This window comes from Miniopterus schreibersii (assembly GCF_964146895.1).
Source record: "Miniopterus schreibersii genome assembly, chromosome: 5".
NCBI classification, from domain to species: Eukaryota; Metazoa; Chordata; class Mammalia; order Chiroptera; family Miniopteridae; genus Miniopterus; species Miniopterus schreibersii.
The window spans coordinates 3,143,857-3,165,759 of record NC_138106.1 but is presented as its reverse complement, the minus strand read 5'-3'; the positions used below and the strand labels follow the sequence as shown (position 1 = coordinate 3,165,759).

General features: G+C 54.1%; 1 protein-coding gene across 1 annotated transcript; it reads left to right on the top strand.

Moving 5' to 3' along the window:
• Positions 1 to 1,864: 1,864 nt before the first annotated feature.
• On the top strand, positions 1,865 to 20,462 carry IFNAR1 (interferon alpha and beta receptor subunit 1). The gene is made up of 11 exons (XM_081137955.1): positions 1,865 to 2,053; positions 5,403 to 5,526; positions 7,276 to 7,457; positions 9,337 to 9,494; positions 9,604 to 9,745; positions 10,739 to 10,853; positions 12,123 to 12,322; positions 12,420 to 12,565; positions 15,132 to 15,282; positions 16,176 to 16,318; positions 17,425 to 20,462. The coding sequence occupies exons 1-11, from the start codon at positions 1,981 to 1,983 to the stop codon at positions 17,671 to 17,673; spliced, it is 1,683 nt and encodes a 560-aa protein (XP_080994081.1). The 5' UTR covers positions 1,865 to 1,980; the 3' UTR covers positions 17,674 to 20,462.
• Positions 20,463 to 21,903: the final 1,441 nt, after the last annotated feature.

The following is a 21,903-nucleotide window of genomic DNA, read 5'->3' as shown; positions in this document are numbered from 1 at the left end:
CCTCCCCGAGTACAACAGGTCTCACCCGTCCCCCAGCTACCCTGAATACCGGCCTTCCCGTAGGATGCCCCCTTTGCTGGAAATTCCTCTCCCCTTTTCTTTTCCTGGCTCCCTCCCACTTGCACTCCTGGTCTCCGCTTGAGCACGCACCCCAGGCCACCTGCCCAAGTCCAGACTCCTCCACACCAGACTGCTGACTTTATTTCTCTTTTGCATTAATTGCCTGCCTGCTGGGATGAGAGAATGAAGGTGATAAAGCACCCGGGAGAGAGGCCACAGCGGAGACCCCAGAGCAGGGCCGCTCAGGTCCCTCGCCGAGCACCCCAAAACTGGGGTGCGTGCAGCCTCCGAGTTTGCTCCGCTGGGCTGCTGCTCAGCTGGTGTCCCTGCTCCCCCCCACCAGCCTCGGCCCAGAGAAGTAGACTCACTCTTCTGGGAGCTTGCAGAGCGGTGGTTTCTAAAACTGGTTTCATTGTGAGCCAGTGAAAATCTAAAGCAACGATATAGTTACAAGCTAGATATAACTCTTGCATCTGTAAGTATATTTGGGGATATTTCCATTTGGATGCGATTTTTGTTGCCAAACACACTGTCTCTAGCGGTCCACAGAAGCGCGTGTGTGGAGGGGGGAGGAGGGAGGGCAACATAGTCAACCTTTCAAGTGAAATGTTTCCGTTGGTTTGGGGCCCATTGTCCTAAGTGTAAAAATGTAACCCGTTCCGGCTGGTTTGCCAGACCAACTCTTGGACAGCAGGAGATGGAATTTTAATAAAAACCGTAAGTCAGATCTTTTCATGAGTCTGACTTAGTAACTGCCAGCAGGAATTCCCTTCTTCCCTTTGGATGTACATGTTCTCCGGGGGTAACTTTCCATCCACGACGAAGCTAAAACAAAGCACGGACACACTCAGAGTCGAACCCTGGGATCGCCGGACCCCAGAGCTAATCCAGTTTGTAACCGGGTCCATTTACTAGAAACCCCTGTTCCCTTCAAGTGGGCGAATGTCACGGCACGTGGGTCACCCCGCGATACGATACGAGGCGCTCGGCCGCCTGTCCGCCGGCGCCCGCGTCGCCAGGTGATTGACGACGAGCGGTTGTGAACCGCCAAGCGCCTGACCCTGATTTCCCTCCCGTCGCTCGTGTTCCGTCTCGCTTATTTCCATAACGCCCACAATCTACAAAGGTACATGACCCCCCATCTGAATGGCGGACTCAAGTCGTTACTGATGAGGGTCGGGGTGCCCAGGCCCGGGCCCCCCGATTCCCTCCAGCCCGCCCGTCCGCCGCCAGGCCGCCCCGAAAACCAGCGCTCGACGGTCTGAACCGCCGCCCTGGGCTGGCACGCTCCGCGCGGGGCACCGCCCGGCCTCTCCCGCCCCTGGGCGCCCCAACACCGCCCGCCCGCCCGATTCCCGGAGCAGGGCGGGGCTCGGCGGGGACACCCCGTGACTCCAGGCCCCGAGGCCTGCGCAGGCGCACTGGCAACGCGTCGCGTAGCTGCGAGAATCGCAGGCTCCCGCGAGGCGCGGGTTTCCGGGGAAAGAGGGTGGCCCGAGGGGGACGTCACTGCCCGGAAAGCGGGGGCGCGGGGAGGGGCGGGCGGCCCAACGCTTTCCCTGGCGCGCCGGCCACGCCCCGGGCACCGGCCCTCGCGGTAGAATCGCAGCGGGGGGCCCCGGAGGAGCGCGAGGGGTGGGGCGAGCGCGGGGGTGGGGGGACGAGCGCGGGCGCGGGGCGAGAACGAGGGGCGGAGGGCGGGGGCCGGGGCGGGGCGAGCGCTGGGAGCGGGCGGTGCGGGGCGCAGGCGGCGGTGCTGGGGCGCAGGCGGAGGTGCTGGGGCGCAGGGGGCGGGGCTGGGGCGCAGGGGGCGGGGCTGGGGCGCGGCCTGCGCCCGGAGCTCACAACGGCGGCCGCGGCCCCGCGCTGCCAGGAGCGCTCCGGCGGGTGAATGGCGAGGCCAGCCACCGGCGGCGGAGGATGTTCGCCCCGCTGGTTGTGACGACACTGGTCCTGGTCGCCGGGGCGCCGTGGGTGTTGCCCGCAGCCGCAGGTGAGAGACGAGGGGTCCCCGCGCGGGTTCCGGGGTGGGCGGCGGCGGCGCGGGAAGCCACGGCCCCGGGAGGTGGTCGGTGCGGGACAGACGCCCTCCTGGGAGACCCCTGGTCACCCGCAGCCACAGCGCTCGGGTGGAAACCGACCGACGGGCTGGAAAGTGACACTGAGAGCGCGGTGGCGAAGCTCCGTCCGGCCGCTTTCCCGGCCCCCCCCCCCCGGCCGCTCCCCCACGCGCGCCCTCTCCCCCGCGCGTCCTGCTGTCGAGGGCCCGCGGGTGGGGCGCGTCCCTGTGGGAAGTCGGGCGCCGGCGGAGCCGCGCGCTGCTCCCGGGACCTTCCCCTTCGCTTAGAAAACGGCGCTTCCCACGCGGGCCGGGGCGAGGGTCACGGGCTCCCTGCCGCGAGGTTCCTAAGGTCGAAAACGACGTGACCCCGAGGCGGAGCCCCGCGCGGCTTTCTGCCGTCCTTCCTGCGGGACTCGCTGGGCGGGGCGGCTGCGGCGCGCGGGTCCCGGGGCCTCCGCGGAGCTCGGCCGCCTGGCTGCCCGCGCGAGGACCGCGCCCCGCGTGGCCCCGGCGCCCGACTGCGCAGGGCCTGCCGCGGGCGTGGGGGCGGGGGCGGCGCGAGGCGGCGGCGGGGTCTCGGCGCAGCCCCCGCGATTCCTTCGAAGCCTTGGGTTGGTTCATGGAAATTTGCATTCAGCTCGTGTTTGCTTTAATGCAAGAAGTTCTCCAGCTTTCACGTAAAATTAACATTCGAGGGGGATGTGCACTGAGATCTGTAATGTGGTTTTATTGCGCTCCTAACTATGTGCCAGGCACTGCTCTTGGTATTTTAAAGGTATGAACTTCCTTTAGCTTTCAAAATAGCCACTGGGACCCGTATCCTCATTAGACAGTTGAGCAAACAAAGGCGCTGAGAGGTTAGGTAGCTGAGAGGTTAGGTAGCTGAGAGGTTAGGTAGCTGGCCTGAGGCCGGAACAGCTGGCCAGTGGCTGTGTGAAGTCAGACCCTGGAAATCTGGCCTCAGAGCCCACCTTTCAATTAACCTACTTACCCGCCCCCCCCCAAAGGAATACTAACCATCGAAAGTAAATGAAACATTAACCCTAACTTGAGATCACAGTGTTGCTCTTTCAAGTATTCATACTTTTAACCTAGTGAATGCCCAGCTGGGGCCCTAGCCAAAGAAAACTATCCAAAATACGGGAGGAGATTTGTGTTTGTATGGATGTATGTGGTTTGGATATACGTCGGACTTACTGTGCCAGATTGTCGATGTGAAATGTGAAAGGTTGGAAGCAACCAGTTGTATAGCTAAAGGATTGGGTGTAAGCGCCCATTTATATAGTTTCCATGCTAAAAGGGTGAAATAAACTATTATCTAAAGGATATTGCTAATGTTAATAGAACAAAATCTGTGAAATCTAAAATTCTGGCTAATAATTCCATTTCCAAGTCTCTGTCCGTGTGTCAGTTCGCTGTTGATCTCTCATATAGCCCGGATGCCTCTCACTCCAGGGTGTCCTTCCTTTAGCAGAAGGATTGCATCCCCAAGGGAATCCCTGGTTGCACCCGTCAGATTTTCTCATCCTGTCTCAAGGCTCAGAATTGTAGAATTAGAATTTTCCAGACTGGATACTACAAATGTCGTCAGATCTTTTGTTAACCTCTGTAAACCCGGTCACCACCCTTTAGTTGCATGGAATCTATGAAATTCCAACCAGTAGGGTGGGAAGTAAGTTTAGAGGAGTGAGACAGGGGGCTGACTCTGTTCGTGGATGAAGTCTCGGAGAATATGAGTGTGAAACAGAAAATAGAGGGGGGGACACTCAGTGAGTACCTCCCCAAGTTAAAAAAAAAAAAAAATCAGATGTTTTCTCCAGTGTCCCCCCTTTTGACTCCGTACCATAGTATCTCCAGCTGGAACGCAGAGGAAGCAGTCCCAGTACAGAAAGTGTTCTACACAGCGACCCTTGTGGTTGGAAAATTCTGCAGGGAGGTAAGGTGCTTCCCCTGAAGCGGCAGTCAAGGCTAGAATATTGTAGGAACCAGAAATAAATTTAAAAGCTGGTCGTTTAAAAATAGTTTATCTCAGTGAAAAACCGCACCTTAGGGATATTGAGGAAGTTCCTGCGAGCCCGGCATTATGCTAAGAACGCGGAAAGGTGCAGATTAACGGGCAGCTACCCTGACCCCGCCCTTCAGGCACTTACAGCCCCTTGGAGATTTGTGTTTAACACAAAGAAGCAGTTTTTAAAAAGGCACTTTATTCACCCAGCTCTGAGAGCCCGCTGGCTGACAGGCGGTGCCTTCCTAATTTTTCGTCGCTGCGGTGTGGAAGCGAGCTGTGCTGGCGCCTCAAGGTCAGCAGGAGCTGCGGTGCTTGAGGAAGGTTTTCTAGAAGCCGTCAGACTTGAGCTGGGTCGTGCAGGATTTGGGTGGTCAGAAAAGAGGAGAAATGCGATTGCAGTTGCCAGGAGGGAAAGATGGTGGAAGAGAGAAAGCAGACCTCTAGACGGAAGTCCTTAAACCAGACTTGATTTTCCAGTTCCCGTAGGGCCTGGCTGACATAGTAATCATTCGTGCCTCTGTCTCTCGATTTTGTGCAGGGATTATTCACTTCCTGCGACGAGCTGTCAGCTTTGCAATCGCATCTGCTCAGTTCTCTGTCAGGGTGTAGGAAGCATGTAGTGTCTGTCTCTGAACGTAGAATGTGAAACCAACTGGAGGCTGTTGAACAGTTGAACCCTGTATCCTTTACGTCAGTGTGACTTCCAGTCCAAAGATTCTGTTTTTATGCAGAGAATACTTTTTTCAATTAAAAGACAATGCCTACTTTTCCCCCCTTTGTTTTCCCACCTTTATTGGGACATAATTGACATATAACACTTTTCATAGATTAAAAAAACTCAGTCTTTTCCGAGATGCAGAGATGTAAATAACTAGCAGCCTGCCTGTCCTGAGAGCAGTCACTAGGTGTTCTTAGATTTTTTTATACACCTAACTTTGTTATATGTAAATGTATTCATGCTTTAATCAGTGATGTGAAGGGAAGACTGACATTTTTTTAAATATCTGTAGTATGCCCTGGCCAGCTTGCCTCAGGGGTTAGAGCGTTGGCCTGCAGGTCACAGGTTCGATCCCCAGCCCTGATCAGGGTGAGTGCAGGAGGCAACCAATCGATGTCTGTCTGTCTGTCTGTCTCTCTCTCTCTTTTTCTTCCCCTCCTCCCTCCCTCCCACTCTCTCCAAAAATCAATGGAAAAAAATATTCTTGGCTGAGAATTAAAATATATATATGTGTGTGTGTATCTGTAACTTTTCTTTTCTGGCACCTTTACCAGGGAGAACACGCCTGAAACCTCCGCAAGATGTAGACGTCGACATCGTGGATGAGACCTTCACGCTGAGGTGGAATGGGAGCCTCGCCTCCGCTGGGAGCGTGACCTTCTCAGCAGATTACCAAATGTACGCAGCTCTGCTCACTGACCCGCCGGCATCACCGGAGGAGCTTTTATCATTTTAACCTCATCATTTCTTTTCAGATTTGTGAAGCATTTTGTTTTTTTCACTTTTTAAAGAAATTTCATGTCTACATAATATTTATAACTTCGTTTCTGCAAATAGAGACTTAGTCGAATTCACCTTTGGGCACTGATGCGAACGGGGTTTGGGGGATGGTGGTGGCAGGAGGTCAGTCCACAGCCACTCCTCCTCTGTTCCGGGGGCATCGCTCCTTTGACTAGAAGCCCGGGTCTGAGCTGGAGCATCGCAGGGACCTGAGGAATCAGAGCTCAGGAAGCGCAGTGTTTTGCTCTGGGTGTTGGCCTGTCGGCTGACCTGCTCCCTGCCCAAGAAAGAGCAGGTGATTGGCGATGAAGACCCAGGCGTAGGGCCTCCCGGACCAGAATCCGCCCTTCACCCAGGCCACTCTGCTCCTTCTCCAGTTGGTGGTCAATAAAACGGAGATTAGTAATCTCACAGCTTTAGTACATTTTTAAAAAAATTTTTTAATTGATTTTTGGGGAGGGGGAAGAGAGAAGAACATTGATGTGAGAGTAAAACACTGGTTGCTGCCTCCTGCAGAGGAGCGCCTCAGGAATGTTGATGTTGAATTACGGTATCATCAACACCAGCTCTAGACTTAGAGCTCAGGTAGGTCAAGTGGAGGAGGTAACCGGCCAGGAATAACGCTAGTGTGTATTTCTGGTAATTTTTAAAACGGTTTCCTTTTTGAAAAATAAGGTAGACTTGAATTTGGTCAGCTCTGAAATGATTTGGATATCACCCCTAGTTTCTGTTGTCATAAAGCATCTTTAAAATGAAGTCTACAATACCACCCAAAAAATCAGCTAATGCTAGAGCTGTGCATTCAGCGTGACAAAGATGCCTCTCAGAGCATAGTTTCCCTGCGTTCAGGGAGGCGGGGCTTACGAGGCAAGCGTTTTGAAATCGCATGTTTGTTTTCTGCCCTCACCTGCACTCAGCCTCCCTCCGCCTCTGTAGCAACAGGTTCTTTCTGTTTGAGGCACTGGCGACAATTGATTTCTTCATGCGTTGGAAGAATCTGATATTAATCACTTACCCTTTTCGGTTGACTACATCCACTGTGAGGAATTTATTAGTGAATGTTACTTTAAGTTCTTTGTTTCTAGCAATGTGATAGAAACAGTGCAGGGATCAGCAGGCAGGGGGTGTCTGGGTTTTGAGGAGGGCGGAGGAGATTCTCAGGCCGTATTGGTTCTGAGGTCTTACGGCCAACGGACCTGCTCAGAGGAGGAGACCAGAAGGGACCACCAGCTCCAGTCCCCAGGTTCTCAGTAAGGAACAGGAGATCCAGAAATACAGAGTGGTTGGCCAGAAGTCACACGGCTATTTTTAACAAAGTCCACTTTTACCTTGTGGGTAATTCTTTCTTTGCTTCTTTGAAATCCTAAGGCAACCCCCCACAAGATTATAGAACCGTATTACAGAGTAACCATGTCAGAATTCATGCCTTCCGTGATAATAACTTGGCATTATCAAGGTGAGAAATGCATTGAAGAAGTGGGATGTTACACAACACGTGAGCAGGCCAGTGCCCCGGGCAGAAGTAACTGGGTAAAGTGGCCCCGCAGCGTTGGTAACGGGGCCCCCAGGCCTCTGTTCGCGAGCAGAGCGCGGCCGGCTCGTCTGTGTTTTCCGTTTGCTCAGCTGTTCACTTGCTTCCTCACTCAGACCTGGGACGGTGGATAACTGGACGGAACTGCCTGGGTGTCAGCACGTTACTGGTACCGAGTGCGACTTCTCTGCACTCGAGATGAACGTCTATGAGCAAATCAAACTGCGAGTAAGAGCGGAAGAGGGACACAGCACCTCCCCGTGGCGCGAGCTGGAGCCCTTCATCCCGTTTGAGCGAGGTGAGGCGCTGCGGGCGGGTCGCGCCCTGTCCTTCGTTAAATGTCGCCAGACAGCGCCCTCCCAGGCCGCCCACCGCGTGGCCAGCAGCCCCCCTCTTAAAGCAGAGCTTCACTCCGGCCTGTCCCCTTCCTCTCCCCTGGCCCGACTCCTCTGCTTTCCCTGCAGTCTGCTGCTCCAGGCCTGGTCGCGGGACCCTCTCAGGAGGCCTGTCCCCTCGTAGCAGTCGCATAACACTCGGGGAGGCTTCCTCGCCTTTTTCATTGCGTTCTCGTGAGTGCCCGCTGGCACCTTTCAGGCGCTGCCTGGTGTATGGTTTGGTGACTGACGGCAGGAGGCGGCGTGAGATACATTTTTTGCCCTCCCCTAGTTAGCCGACGTTAAGGAGATCTGAACGCAGTGTGAAACAGCGCTGTTCTCGCTAAGTGGTTGGTTGGTTGGTTTGGGGAAAAACAGTTATTTTTTATAACAAATATTTGTCATAGTGGTTTTATCATTTTTAATTAAGAAATATTTTAAATTTTTACCAGTTTTAATATTTAATACGCTAAGTATTGAAAGACATAACCCATGTAAAGAAAAGCTCCTTGGGACCCTCAGTTTCTTTAAAGGGAGCCTGAGAGCGGAACGTCTGAGAGCCCCCGCGCTGTGCGAAACGCCCAGGGCTCCCTGCACCTCTCTGCTTCTCCCTCACCCTCTTCGCCCTCTGCGTTCGGGCTTCGTTCCTCATCACTGCGCTAAAACCACTCTTCGAGGTCACCAGTGACCTCCACGATGCCAAGTGGGTTCCCAGTCCCCTCCGGGTCCGTCCTTCTGTGGCGTCGCTGTGCTCACGGCTCCCTTTCCTGGAAGCCCTCGCCTCTGCATCTCGAGGGCGCTGCTCTCGCTGGGGCGCCTGCTCACCCAGACCCTCCAGTGCTGGACTCTCAGGGCCCAGGCGTCGGCCTCATCTGCACTCGCCCCGCGGTCAGCGGCGGCTGTCACCGCCCAGAGTGCAGTCTCCCGCCCTGTTCCTTCCCTGCACCCTAGGCTTGTGCCACCAGTTCTGTGGTCAGCCTCTCTACTCGGATGTCCAAAGTCATCTCCGATCTTCCCCCTCAAAACTGGCTTGGCTGTGGTTTTGTCCGTCCCTGTTAATGGCGCCACCTACTTCTTTGCTCATGGCAAGAGCCTTGGAGTCCTCCTCGACTTCTCTTTTCCTGACATCTTTCATTCAGTTGGTCAACAGATTCTGAGCGTTCACTTTCAGAGCGGATCCTGGTTCCGATGCCACGTTCACTCCCTCTGCTCACCTTCCCTGGGCCACTGTCATTTGTCATTGGACTGCTTCCTGCCATAGCTGCTGCTTGCCTTCGCGCTTCCTCAGGCCTTGACCGGGGTGCCCTCATGGTACTCACTCCTCCAGTCGCCGACCTCAGGTTCCTTAGGACCTGGCCGCAAGCCACCTCTCTGACCTCATGGTCCGTCCGCCCCCATCACTCGAGGCCCTCCTGTCTCTCGAACCTGGTGAGCACCTGCCCACTGTAGGGGCCTCGCACCCGAGCACCCCAGCCTGGGACACACTTTCCCCCGGGAGAGCCGCGTGACTGGCTCCCTCGTTCCAGTCGGGTCTCAGCTCCGGCTCTCGAGGCTTCCCTGACTGACTTCGCTCAGACAGCTCTCGCTCATTCTCTGGCCCTTCATGAACTTCATGTTTCCTCGTAGCACGCCTGACACACACGTGTATGTTTGCAGAGGGCCTGCCGTGCCCCCCAGGAGAGTGATCTCACGAGGGATGGTCCGTCTCACCCTGTCAGGCACAGGCTGAGCAGTCAGAATTATTTGTGGAGTGTGCGGCATTGTGTTAGTGAAGATACACAGTAAATGTTTTGATTTTCACAGCTCAGATTGGTCCTCCAAAAGTCCATTTAGAAGCTGAAGACAAGGCAATAATAATAAACATCTCTCCTCCCGGAGCAAAAGACAGCATCATGTGGGAACAGGACGTTCTGAGCTTTGTGTACAGCGTGGTCAGCTGGAGGAGCCCGTCAGGGGTGCAGGTGAGCGTGGTCTTCGTCTGTGTTTGACGTGGGAAGAAAATGACACGCGTTAATCCTGAAACGTGGCTGTGTGCCCCTCTAAAGAGCAGACTTCTGTTTTTTATTACAGATGAGGAATGAAACTGTTTATCCCAGTTTTAAAATCTACAGACTCTCACCAGAGACGACGTACTGTGTGAAAGTTAAGGCGGGCCTGCCCCTGCAGAGGAACGCAGCGACCTTCAGCCCCGTGCACTGCGTGAACACCACAGGTGGGGGTGTGTCCAGAGGCCACACCTGAGCACGCCCCTGGCGATCTGTTCACTGTGGCGTTTTCCCGTAGTCGCCGAAGTTTATATGATGGTTTAGTCGATACTAAAACGAAAGCACTTACGTAAGCAAAAAAGCTGTTCAGAATCCACAAAAAGGGGGAGGTCGTTGCTGGAAGAACAGTTAGTCTTCCAAAAACTATACCTTTATAGGTGAAGTGTTGAAACATGAAAACATCCGGTGGGTTTATTTAATCAGTCACATCTTGCCCATGATATCAAGAGTAGGAGCTTAGGTGTGTTTATCTTAATTATAGTAGCATCCTTTGTTTATTTTTGTTGTGGCTTTTTTTGCTTTTTAACCTTCACCTGAGGATGTTCTTTCTGTTGCTTTTCAGAGAGAGAGGGAGGGAGGGACATGGACGTAAGGGAGACACGTCGATTGGTTGCCTCCTGCATGCACCCCGACCAGGGCCTAGGAAAGCCTGCAACTGAGGTACATGCCCTTGGCCAGAATCCAACCCAGGACCCTTCAGTCCGCTCTAACCACTGAGCCACACCAGCCAGGGAAATATGCTTTGTTTACTAAGTTAAACCATTGGGAAGGGTATGAAGGGAGGTTTTTCTCTCCTGCCTCCTTCCCCGATTCCGTTCGTCGGGGAGCAGCGTTGCTGGGCTCGTATCCGCGTGAACACAGACTTGCCTTTGTCCTGTTTGGTGTTTTCAATTCTAAAAATAGGATCCTGCTAGATAGCGTTTGCAGCCCTTCATTTCCGCCGTCGTGTGGAGGACCTCGTATGTCGGCTTGTGCACCCGGGTCTCCTGTGTTCCAAGTGGCTGCATCGCGTGGCGCCCTGCACACGTGGATGCAGCGTGGCTGGCTGAGCCGCATCGTCACAGCGCGGCCTTGGTCTTGCCGGTGCAGCTAAGCGTTCTTGCCACAGTCTTGCCTCACGAGAGTAATACGTATGCTTTTTTGTGTGTTCTGTCTTCCAGTTGAAAATAAACTGCCTTTTCCAGAAAACGTGCAAGTCGCTTTGAAAGGTCAGGACTTTGTCCTTACGTGGCATTACACACGCGAAGACGTGACTTTCCAAGCCCAGTTGCTGAGGTGAGTTCTGTCCCGTGTGTCTGTTCCCCGCGCACAGTGTATTTAGCGGCCAGGGCCTCGGGCTGCTTCCCCCTGCTGTGGCGCCTGCCGGCCCGTGAGAGCAGCCGCGATTGTTGGAAACGGGGCATTTCACTCCAGCTCCGGCTCTGCTGGGACAGCCGATGACACAGAGCTGGTCCTGTAACCTCTCCGGGCCTCCGTGTCTTCACCTGTTGTAAGGCGGGGGTGTTCTGATGACATGTAGTGTCCTTACCGGTTCTTCTTCTTGAAGAAGAGCCGTGATTCTGGTTTCGGGTGTTATCTCCTCGGCTGGAATGCTGGGCTCAGACCCTGACCTTCCCTCAGAGCTCGTTCCTCTGTGAGGCTCAAAATGACCTCAGCCCAGGCCCTGTGGCCGGTGCGCTCAAGGTGGCTCCCCGTTTCCTTTATCATTTCAGTGGTTTTGGCAAACCTCTTGGCGATTACTCCAGTGGGAATTGAAGGAAGCTGGGAAGAACGGTGTTGTGGGTGGTTGAGCGGAGACTAGTCAAGTAGGGGCACAGCCTGGCCTGCAGGGTGGGAGACTCGGATGCATGGAGTGGACAGAGGAGGGCGCCCTGGGCAGGGCTGCAGCCCTGGGGGAGCTCGGATTGAAGCCACGGGCGGTGAGGTGGGGTAAGGAGAGGGGTTAGTTTCCTCTTGCTCTATAACAAACTGCCACAAACTTAGCAGCTTAAAAACACCGTCTGCTGTCTTTCAGTGCCTCCTGTCAGGAGGCCATGTTGGTGGTGTTTGCGAGTCTTCATGGTCCACACGCTCCCACCACGGCCACTGTCGCCTAACGTGACGTCCCTGAGCGTGGACTCGGGAAGGGATGCCCGATGGCTCCCATGGCGCAGTATTCCCACATCTGCCTGCAATAAGTAAAATAAGACAAGCTGAGTTTTGAGTATTTGTTACTGTTCTTTTTTATACAATTTATTTATTTGCAAGTTTATAGAATTTAATTTTTAACGACAGCCATGTTTAGCAGCTGGCTCGCAGCATCCCTGGAAATTGCAGTTGTTCCAGCACAGGTCCGAGCCAGCTCCGCACACCACCTGCATCTCCCGTGGGGACAAGCCCTTGCCCACGTCGTGCCATTTCCCGGGGGGCTGTTTATCTTCACAGCCTAGCCCCTAACAGAATGTCTGGCCTGTTACAGGGACTCAATAAAAATGTTTATTAAATCAATGTGTTTGGAATTTTAAAAGTAAAACTTTTTTTTTTTTTTTTTTTTGGTGTTAAAAGTGCCTATTTAAAAAAGATACCTGGTGGCTATTCAGAAAAATGGGCACAAATACAGGACTGTGAACATGTGACAAGGACCCAGTGTGTTCTCCCGCGAAGTCTTCACTCAAAAGGAATTTACTTCGTCCGCGTGCGAGCGTCCCATGGAAACAGCACGTCCTACTGGTCTGAGGAGGAGAAATTTGACGTTGAAAGGCTAAGTAAGCCGGCCGTTTTCACTTGAGGTCGTGGCCCTCAGCCTGGCGCGGAGCCGCCCCCGTCCCTGAGTTAACGCCCTGCCTCTGCGCGTCTTTCTAGCTGTCATCCCCCCTCCGGTCGTGACCCTGAAGCCCGCGGGCGGCAACGCGCTGCGCGTCCACCTGGGCGCCCAGGACCGGTCCGCCTTCCAGCACTACCCGCTGACTTACGAAGTTAGTTTTTGGGAAAACACATCAGATGTGGAGGTAAAAAGACCAGTGTAATTTTCTAATTTAGAGTTATAATTGGGTTAAAAAAAAAAAAGCTGGAAAACTTGTAGACTTTAAGACGAGGTGGACACGCCGTCCCCCCAAAAGCACGCCCGCGCCATTGCCTTCGTCTCCTTCCCCACAGGCGCATCTCCCGACCCCCTAGGGGCCCCGCGAGACCTGCAGCCAGGGAGCAGCTGCAGCGTGTCCGGGCTGACCCCCGACCGTCCCCTAGGCCCCTTTTAGAGAAAAGTCAGACTTCCCCGTGCGCCAACAGCAGCCCCTCCTCGGCTCGTGTCTTTCCTGTAACGTTTCTAGAGGGCCAGAGCCGCCCTGCCTCGGCCTTCCCGTCGCTGCTTCTATCCTAGGCCCTCCCTGTTTCACTGTCCCCAGCTTTAATAAAAGTCCTCTCAAAATAAAAAGTAAAGACTGTGATTAATTCATGTGTTTACAATATGAAAAACATTGGCATTTTTCCATGTTTTGCACGGCAGTTATAATTCACCTGCATCGGGGCCCAGGTGGTTTTCAAAATTCAGAGCCCTGAGCCCATTCCTGCTCAGTCACAATCTCTGCGGGTAGAACTCAGGAATTCCAGTTTGTTTTGTTATTTTAATTGACGTTTTGGAGAGAGAGGAAGAGAGAGAGAGAGAGAAACATGGATTCATTCTTCTATGTGCCCTGACCAGAGATCGAACTCACAACCTTGTCACAGTGGAATGACGCTCTAACCAACTGAGCTGCCCGGCCGGCCAGGGCAGGAATTTGCGTTTTTAACATGATTTCCTGTAGCCACCTAAGCCGCTGTTTCTCGGCACTGTTACTGTGGATTGGACCTCTGTTGCGGGAGCTGTCCTCCACCTCGTGGGATGCGCGGCAACGTCTCCGCCTCTACCCTCTGGGTACCAGAGCTCCATCCCGGTGTGCCGACCGAGAATACCTCCAGACATGCCAGATACCCCCTGGGGCCGGGCACCTCAAAGGGGCAAAAACTGGTTGTTAGGGGCCAGAAGAATCTGAGCTCTGACAATGGTGTGTGGCCTCTGGGGGAAAGGTGTGCTCCCCGCAGAGTCTCAGCCCTCCCTGTTCAGCTCCAGCATGGGGATGGGCCAGAAAACATCATCTGAAAAGGCTCTTTGTGAGGGCAGTATTGAAAAGGGGTTCACAAGCACTGGCTTAAACACTGAAATTCAGAAACACTGGCAGAGATCATCCACATCAGGCAATCCACATTATCCCTGGGTCGCTTTTTCCTGTGGAATTACAAGCAACGACTCAACCTTTAAAAATGTTAATGCCATTGTGTTGGTAAATTCTTTAACTTCATTTTCTGTTGGAAATCTAAGAAAATTCTAATTACGTGGCTGCTTTCATTTTAACTGCCTGAACACACTAACCATAGCATAATTTAGCCCAGTAAAGATTATGGTCAGTTCTCAGTTGTCCCTAAATTTGTGTTTCAAGCGACCAAATCGTCTGGCCTTTGGCGAGGTGTGTTACCTCCCAGAGACTGTTTCCTCCTCTCCGAGGTGGGGTTGTCATAGTCGTTAGGTTTATGGGAGGGTGTTTATAAGATTTAAAATGAGGCAATATGAAATAATGCCTAGCACGTTGCTTGACAAGTGGTAGAGATTCAGTAGCTTTTAGTTACCATTCTACCCTGTGCTGGGTAATTCATCAATAATTACAATAGTAACAGCAGCTCATATTTAGTGAAAACGTATTATACATCAGTTATGTGCTAAGAGAAATTTATATGAACTATCTCAATCATTCTTCAAAACAACCCCGCCAGACAGTACGATCGATTAAATTACTGTCCGGCAAGTACTTGGGATGGAGTTTTTGCCGCTATGTCTCTGGCTGGGCTTCGGACAGTGGCGTGTGTGTGGATGTGAGGTGAGCAAGGCCCTAAGCGCGTGCGCCTGGCTTAGCGTGGCTCTGCGTCTCCCGCCCGCCCAAGGAGGGCCCGCTCCACGGGGCTCTGGTGCAGGGAGCGCGAGCGCGGACCTGACCCTGAGCCACAGCCCCGCCGGGACGCCCGCGGCCAGACGGGACCCACGCGGGTGAGGAGGGGGATGTGTGTGGGCCGGGGGGCTCTGGCACTGCCCGCTGTTCTGTCTCGGAACACACTGCGGTGGCAGGGCCTGGCAGCTACAGACGGGAGCGGCAACTGCCCTCACGGTCACCCATCTGACGCAGGCCCGGAAAAGGCCGCAGAGCCGCACGTGACTAAACACAGGCGGGCTGAGGCCAGAGCCCCTGCCCGTCGCCGTTTCTGCCACTGAGCAGGGGTAACGCAGCGGCAGCGAAACCAGACCCGCGTGTGCTCACTGAGATGGGGCAGAGCTGCCTTAAAACAGTCGTGATGCTTTTTGGCCGCAGCGTCTTTAACTTCTGACTTGGCTGTGATGTGCTGTCTGAGACGAACTTACGTTTCCTAAGCCTCCAGCGGCTGGGCTTGGGGGGCTAATCTCAGGCTGAACGTTCTACGGAATTCAGAAAGCGGACTCCCCCGTCTGATTCCGCGAGTGCTGACCGGTGGTGTACTTGCATTTCCCAGAGGACAATTACAGAGAACGGAGCCGACTTCCTGATTCCGAACCTGAAGCTGCTGACCGTGTACTGCGTGAAGGCCCGAGCGCTCCTGGAGGACAGCGCGTGGAGCAGGCGCAGCGTGTTCAGCAGCCCCGTGTGCGAGGAGACGGGCCCAGGTCAGCACCCGTCCCGCATGTGTTTAAAAACAGCTCAGTTCATCGAAACCGCCCAGGGCCCCATTCTCCCTGCAGACAGACGCGGAGACGATGCTCTTCGTGAACCCCCCCGAGTTAAAAGCGACCTCCGAGCTCAGGCTCTCAGTTTTAGAAAACACCTGACACTCCAGGTCACTGTGTTTCGAATGCTTTATATTCCACCCAGTAGCCACGTAATTAATGTCCTGTAATTATTACCCTTTAGCCTTAAATGAGACTTTAAAATTTTTTCCGCCCGGCCGGGCATGGCTCAGCGGTTGAGCGTCGACCTGGGATCCAGGAGATCGGGGTTCGATTCCCGGTCAGGGCACAGGCCCGGGTTGCGGGCTCGATCCCCAGTTGGCGTGCAGGAGGCAGCCGATCAGTGACTCTCATCGTTGATGTTTCTCTCTCTCTCTCTCTCTCTCTCAAATCAATACAGATATATTAAAAAAAATAAAATAAAATTTTTCCCATGCTCCTTAATATAGTTGTGCTGTGGAAATCAGTTAGTCCTGCTGCAAACTGGGTTTTTCGTGGGAATAGCTTAGCCTGTCTGGGTTTTCATTTCTGGTGTAAGCCTGTAGGTGCCTTGCTACCAGCATCTGTCCCTGTGCCGGCCACATAGCGACACAGCTTGTGGGGACCTTTGTCACACTGTACCCGTCACCAGGGCCTCTGACAAACGCCATTCCCAACGGCTGCTGTGGCTCAGTGCCACCAGAGATGCTTCTGAGGTTATTATTTAATAGGCTTTTTTATCATTTAATAGGTTCCTTCACGCGGCTGTATTTCTTTTACACAAACCCTCGGCGCTTTGGACTCGTTTGTGTCGGAACGTGACTTGACGCTAGGCCTCATGTATTTGTTTTCAGGAAATGCTCCCAGAACCTGGCTGGTAGCCGTGATTGGCGCCGTGCTCGCTGTCCCTCTTGTCGTTTACACTGTGATCCTCCTCATGAGACTGGTCAACTACGTGTGCTTCCCATCCAGTAAACCTCCTTCCACCATCGACGAGGTCAGTGCCTTCGCTTTGCCTACGGCTGGGTTTCCCTTAAAACGAATGGGAACTATATTTGATTTCAAGAGAATAGTCACATTTTTTGCTGTTTAGAAAATCATAATACAGACGGACTTAGGTGCTTCCCTTCAAGTTCCCGTAAGTTAACTCCGGGGCGGCTGTTGAACGGGAGGTAACGTGGAAGAGTGAGGCTTGTACTCAGCCTGTTTCCTGGCCGTCCAGCCGCCGCAGCATCTGTTTCAGAAGTCTGCGCGTTCACGGAGAGTAAAAGCTGTCGTCAGAGCAGAAACTGTCTTCCACGGGGTGCTGTGGATGGACTCACGGAAAGCGAAATAGCAAAACAGGAGTGTCCTTCCCCGGCCCCTCTCAGTTCGGGGTTTTGGACGCTCCTGTGAGGTCAGGGTATTTGATGAACGCACTAAAGGGTGAAGATGGGAGCCTAGACTGCCCGGGGGCCTGCTCCAAGAGCACAGTTAGAGCTCAGGCTCTGGAGCCGGACAGACGGCAGGTGAACCGCGCCGAGCTGGGGTGCATTTGCACTTGCAGCCCTGTGAGCTCGGCGCCCCTCCCGGCTGCGAGGGGGCCCAGTAGTTCCTCCCACGAAGCCGCGAGCGGCAGAGATAACCGGAGAGGCCAGGCCCCTGGTTCCTGTTTCGCTCTTTACGTCCCTCAGTTTTTAACGTCACCCTATATACTCTAAGACTCACAGCTGGTATTTAAAGAACTTAAACCAGCTGGTGACAGCTATTCCTAGTTGAACAGGGAACATTTATCATTTGTGCTTCTGGATCTTTGTGGGTTGGATATAAAGTTTTTATTATTTCACAATGAAATGTCCACAGTCCCAGGGCTCTGGCTGGCCGGCCTCTCCGGCCTCTGCCCCCATAGCACCTCCCGTCTTTCTTGGGTCCCCTTCGTACACCTACCAAAAACAATACCAGATACGTGTGGCCTCACTAACGAGGGTTTTATTCTGAGCATGGTCATGCAGGTGACATGCTCTCAGCGGACTTTCTAATATGAAACTAAAGCTGTTAGAACTGGAAAACTGATTTCTATTATTTTAGGTAATTTGTTTCTATTCTTTTCTTTTTTTAAATTAGTATTTCCCTGAAGAGCCACTGAAGAATCTACTGCTTTCCACTTCTGTGGAACAAGTTGAAAGATGTTTTATAATCGAAAATGTAGACATTGTCTCTATAGGAGAAGCCAGCCGAGTCAGTGAAGATCCCAAAATATACAATTCCCAGACCAGCCAGGACTCGGGAAACTACTCCAATGAAGATGAGAACAGCGGCAGTCACGCGAGCGAGGAGCTGGGGCGGCGGGAAACGGTGACCGATGCGCTCTGAGTGCCGCGCGACGCGCTGCGAGCTGAGCCGCTGCTGCTCCCGGCGACGCCCGCAGGATGCTCCCTTGTTGGAAAAGAAGAAACACCCTCGGGTCCCAGGCCCCCAGAGGACGGGCGAGCGCTTCACCTGTTTACGAAGGAAGCTCCGGGGACCAGGACAGCCCTCCCGCGCCTCCCCATTGCCGTGTCCTGAACGGCCAGTCGCTGGGCCCGGCCCAGGGGCCGTCCCTGTGGCGAGAGCTCGGGGCGGCCTGGGCTCCTGTCCGTTCGAGCTGCACGGTGCTGCTGGCGGCTGCGTGTGTGACTCGTTCTCCAGTCCCAGAGACAGGGCCGTATTTTTCAGGAGATGGTCAGGACCTTTGGTCGTTTCTTCTGATGCTGAAGCAGACCCTAGGACAGTTCTTTAGAGAAGCCGAATAGCACTGCCACCGGGAAGTCCTCTGAAAGAATAGCTTACTCTGGAGAACACCCTGCCCCGGCCGCTGGCTCAGTGGGTTGGAGCTTTGTCCTGTGCCCGAAGGTCACTGGTGTGATCCACAGTCAGGCCACGTGCCCCAGTCGGGCTTGATCCCCAGTGGGGGGCGTGCGGGAGGCAGCCGATCGATGTTTCGCTCTCACGTGGATGTTTCTCTCTCTCCCTGTCCTTTCCTCTCTCTCTAAAAATCAACTTCAAAAAATTTTTTAGAGAACATCCACAGATGCCAGAAATGTGATACTGAAATTTTTCAGAGGATTCTGTCCATTCACCCGAGGAATGCCGGCTTCTGCATCACGGTTGCCTGTCCTTACACAGTTCGGGTTTAAAACCAGGTGATCTTTACGAAGCAGTGTGAGTTCCTGATTCACACCTCATTAGAACAGTAGCTGCTGCTGAGAATTTGCAGTCACTAAGGTTATAGAGAAAAGGGAAACTAATTAGAGAAGCTGCTCAGAGTTTTTAAGGTAGGGGAGCATGTAGAGTTTAGGAACAGCGTATGAAGGAGCCTTGGGACCAGGAGACTCTGCTGGTAACAAGTGGAGTAATTCAGAAGGAAGGACGCAGGGGACCGCAGTGAAAACTGCTCTTCCTGACACACTGCGGGGCTGTTTGCTTCATGGCTGCTCCGTGTCGCTTGGTGCCAGGCCAGCTTCTCTGCACTGTCCCTCCCTCTCCGCCAGCACATACTAGGTACAGTGCCAGTTGTTTAGTATCCAGGAGAGGGGAAAATGTAACTGGGAGGAACATCTATTGTAAAAATTATGTAATGCTTTTAAAAGGCACCTACAGCTTATCTTTATAACGCTTGACATTTGGGAGTATTCATGGAGATCTTTCATAGGAAGAGAGTCTGGAAATTCTAGGGCAAAATTGTCAATGTCACCAGCGGCAGCAGGGACCAGGCAAAGGAGATGAAGCTGCCTAGAGCCTGCTGGGGCGTGTGCACGACGTAGGGCCAGTCTTCTTACCCAGGAGTCTTCCCAGGTAGCAGCTCCCCCCGGGCAGGGCCGTGACTCTCCCCACGACCTTGGCACATCTGCCGCTCCTCAGTCCAAGCTTCTGCAGGTGTCGGGACGAGGGAGGCCGGGACCCCCTCTGAGAGTTCCCTGCTGGGGAATCCCCACAGTGACCCGAACGCTCACCTTTTGATCTCTGACCAGAGGCGTTTAGTGGCCTCTGTAGGGTGGAGGTTGGGAACATGCATGACCCCATCACCACAGGCATCCGTGGTGCCCCAGGCCAGAGGCCTGTCCAGCACGCAGGCGCTGGGCTTACCAGAAAGCTGCTTCGGAGCACATCCCTCAAAAGAGGGAAGCCTCAACATCACAGTTAAGACCCCAGTGCGGTTAGGTCCCTAAGACGCGTGGGAGCTCGGCTTCAAGTTAAAGACCCTCCGCAGTTCTCGAGACACAGGCGCCTGGGCGGCACCAGCAGACAGCGTCCCCTGGTGTCTGCCCGCCTTCGGGACGGGCCACTGCAGCGCCCCCCCTCCCCCGCCCGCGCCAGCTTGGCCCGGTGCTTGCTGCAAGCTGGCGGGTTTCTCCCGAAGCACCCTGCGCGTAGGAGCACAGTCACCTGCCTCGAAATCGCAATGTTGAGAGTTCTGGGAGAGGCTAGAATCCAGGGATTTATGTGGAAGGTTTATGTCGTCGTAGCCACAACTAACGCTGTGTTGGCACGTAATGTAGGTTAATGTGTGTAAATGGTGGCACAGCTCTGTGAACACACCGTGCACACTTAAGCCCACGTGTTCACCCTCACACCCACGTGTGCATGCCCATCCAGGGGGGCCCAGGTCCACTGCAGGGCCAGGAAGCTTAGGTATAGATCCAGTTAGAAATCAGCAGTGCTGTTCAAAACTTCAGCATCTGGCCAGACCTACAAAAAATTTAAAAAATACAACCTAGAGCTGCCTCTTTCCTCAGCTGCGTGGCCTCGACAGCAGTGCCCGGGAGCTCTGGAGAACTTGGAGACATGCCCACCTACCCCCCATCCCCGTAACCCGGACTCCCTGGTGTGTCGTGCGTTTGCTTTGTCTGGCGTCTGTCTGCCCCATGAGACCGGTGCTCTGAGTGCAGGGCCTGCACATGGACAGTCTGCAGGAAAGTGATTGAGTGAATGAAGTAGAAAATCTGAAGCCACTGCAGGTCTCTGACAATGTCTGTGTCTACTGAGTTGTGGAAGGAAGGACATATCAGTGTTTTCAGGGTTTCTATACAAAAATCTGTATCAGTAATTTTTTTTTTTTTTTTGCCTTAAACCCTGTTGGTGTAAATAGTTTTATATAATAAAACTGGGGCAAAAGTCTTCGATTTTGTTGTGCTTGAATTTAATAAACTTTTAGGCACCAAAGGTGCTGCAACTGGGACCTTCCCAAGGTTTTCACAGTAGAGGGGCTGAAGCCTGAGCCTAACACCCTGAGGCCCAGCGCCGCGCGTCCCGAGGGAGCCCGCCTCGCCCTGGGCAAGGGGCCCAGCTGCCGTCCCCCCGCGGGCTCGGCGGAGCGCAGGCCTGCGAGGTGGGTGCGGTGCCTGCTCGGTGCCAGGAACTCGGCTGCTTTCCGTTGCAAACATGCCCTCCCAGAACCGACTCTTCGAAGGAGGCCCCGGCCCCACCCACGTGAGAGCCCATCTCCGCCATCTAGACTCGAGTCGGAGGCTGAACACGATGGGCATTCGGCTGGGGGCCCTTCCCTGTTAGTGTTTTCAATGAGCTTTCTCAGCTTTTATTCCAAACTGGACAGGGAGGCAAATATTTAATAAGTTCATCTCTGAAGCCCAAGAAACGCCCTGCTCCTTACCAGCGGTGCCAGGTGCCCGTAACGGGCCGTGGTCCTCCCTCCCTTTTCCCGGGTGCAGATGCGCGTGGACGTTGGTGGCGGGGTGTTTTATTGCGGGGGAAATGGGAACACTGCGCACCCGGCCTGGGGGAGAGGGAGAGGCCATTCGGGGTCTCGCAGCCACCGCAGTTTCCCACCCTTGGGCCGGGCCCGCAGCTCGCGGTCAGCACAGCACCCTGGGGACCAAGAGGGGCCGCAGGCGACGGGGAAGGCGGTGGGGCAGGTACTCTGCTTCGAAAGAAAAGGGGGGTCGAGAAGGGGGAAGGAGGAAAAGTGTTCCTCTCAAAAGCCGGTGCGAGTGAAGCGTTTCCCCTCCCAGCCGCTCTCCCGGCCCTGCCCGTCCCACAGACACCCCGGGTCCACGGGAGGGAGGGGAGGGGAAGGGGCGCGGGGGCGTGGAGCAGCTTCCTCTCCTGCTGGTAGAGAGGTGAGACTGTTCCCAGTTTTTTATAACGCTTCAGTCCTCTGGAGTTTTACTTACAAAAACATGATCATGAATTTTATAGGATAAAATACACCGCCCACCGCGAAACCTGCCCTAAAGGCCTCCACGTGGACACACGTGGAAGCGTTCGTGCCCAGCGCCCGTGAGCGCTGGTCTGGCACACTCCCTCGGGGAGGCTTTGTGGCCTTTGCCCACACGCACCCGCTAGGTGGCGAGCTCCCCGAAAGCAAGGCCTCTCTTCTCTCTGCAACTGGCTCTTGGCAAGCGGTTAATAAGGGGGCATTGAAGGGAATACATTAGCCAGATTCGCCACTAGGGGGGACAAGTCCCCTGCTGAGATTCTCCACTAGCTGGTATTTAGAAAACGACTCCTAAATGGCTGTCAGGAGGAAACATGCCGGCTGTGTGCAGAGTTGCTGGATTTAGCCAATGAAAACACAGGATGCCCAGTTAAATTGGAATTAGATTT

Bases quoted from the DNA above. Each gene is read 5' to 3' on its own strand.
- IFNAR1 (XM_081137955.1), top strand. From the start codon at position 1,981: ATGTTCGCCCCGCTGGTTGTGACGACACTGGTCCTGGTCGCCGGGGCG. The intron at 5,527-7,275 runs GTACGCAGCTCT...TTCCTCACTCAG, and splicing joins TTCTCAGCAGATTACCAAAT to ACCTGGGACGGTGGATAACT. The intron at 12,566-15,131 runs GTAAAAAGACCA...TGCATTTCCCAG, and splicing joins AAAACACATCAGATGTGGAG to AGGACAATTACAGAGAACGG.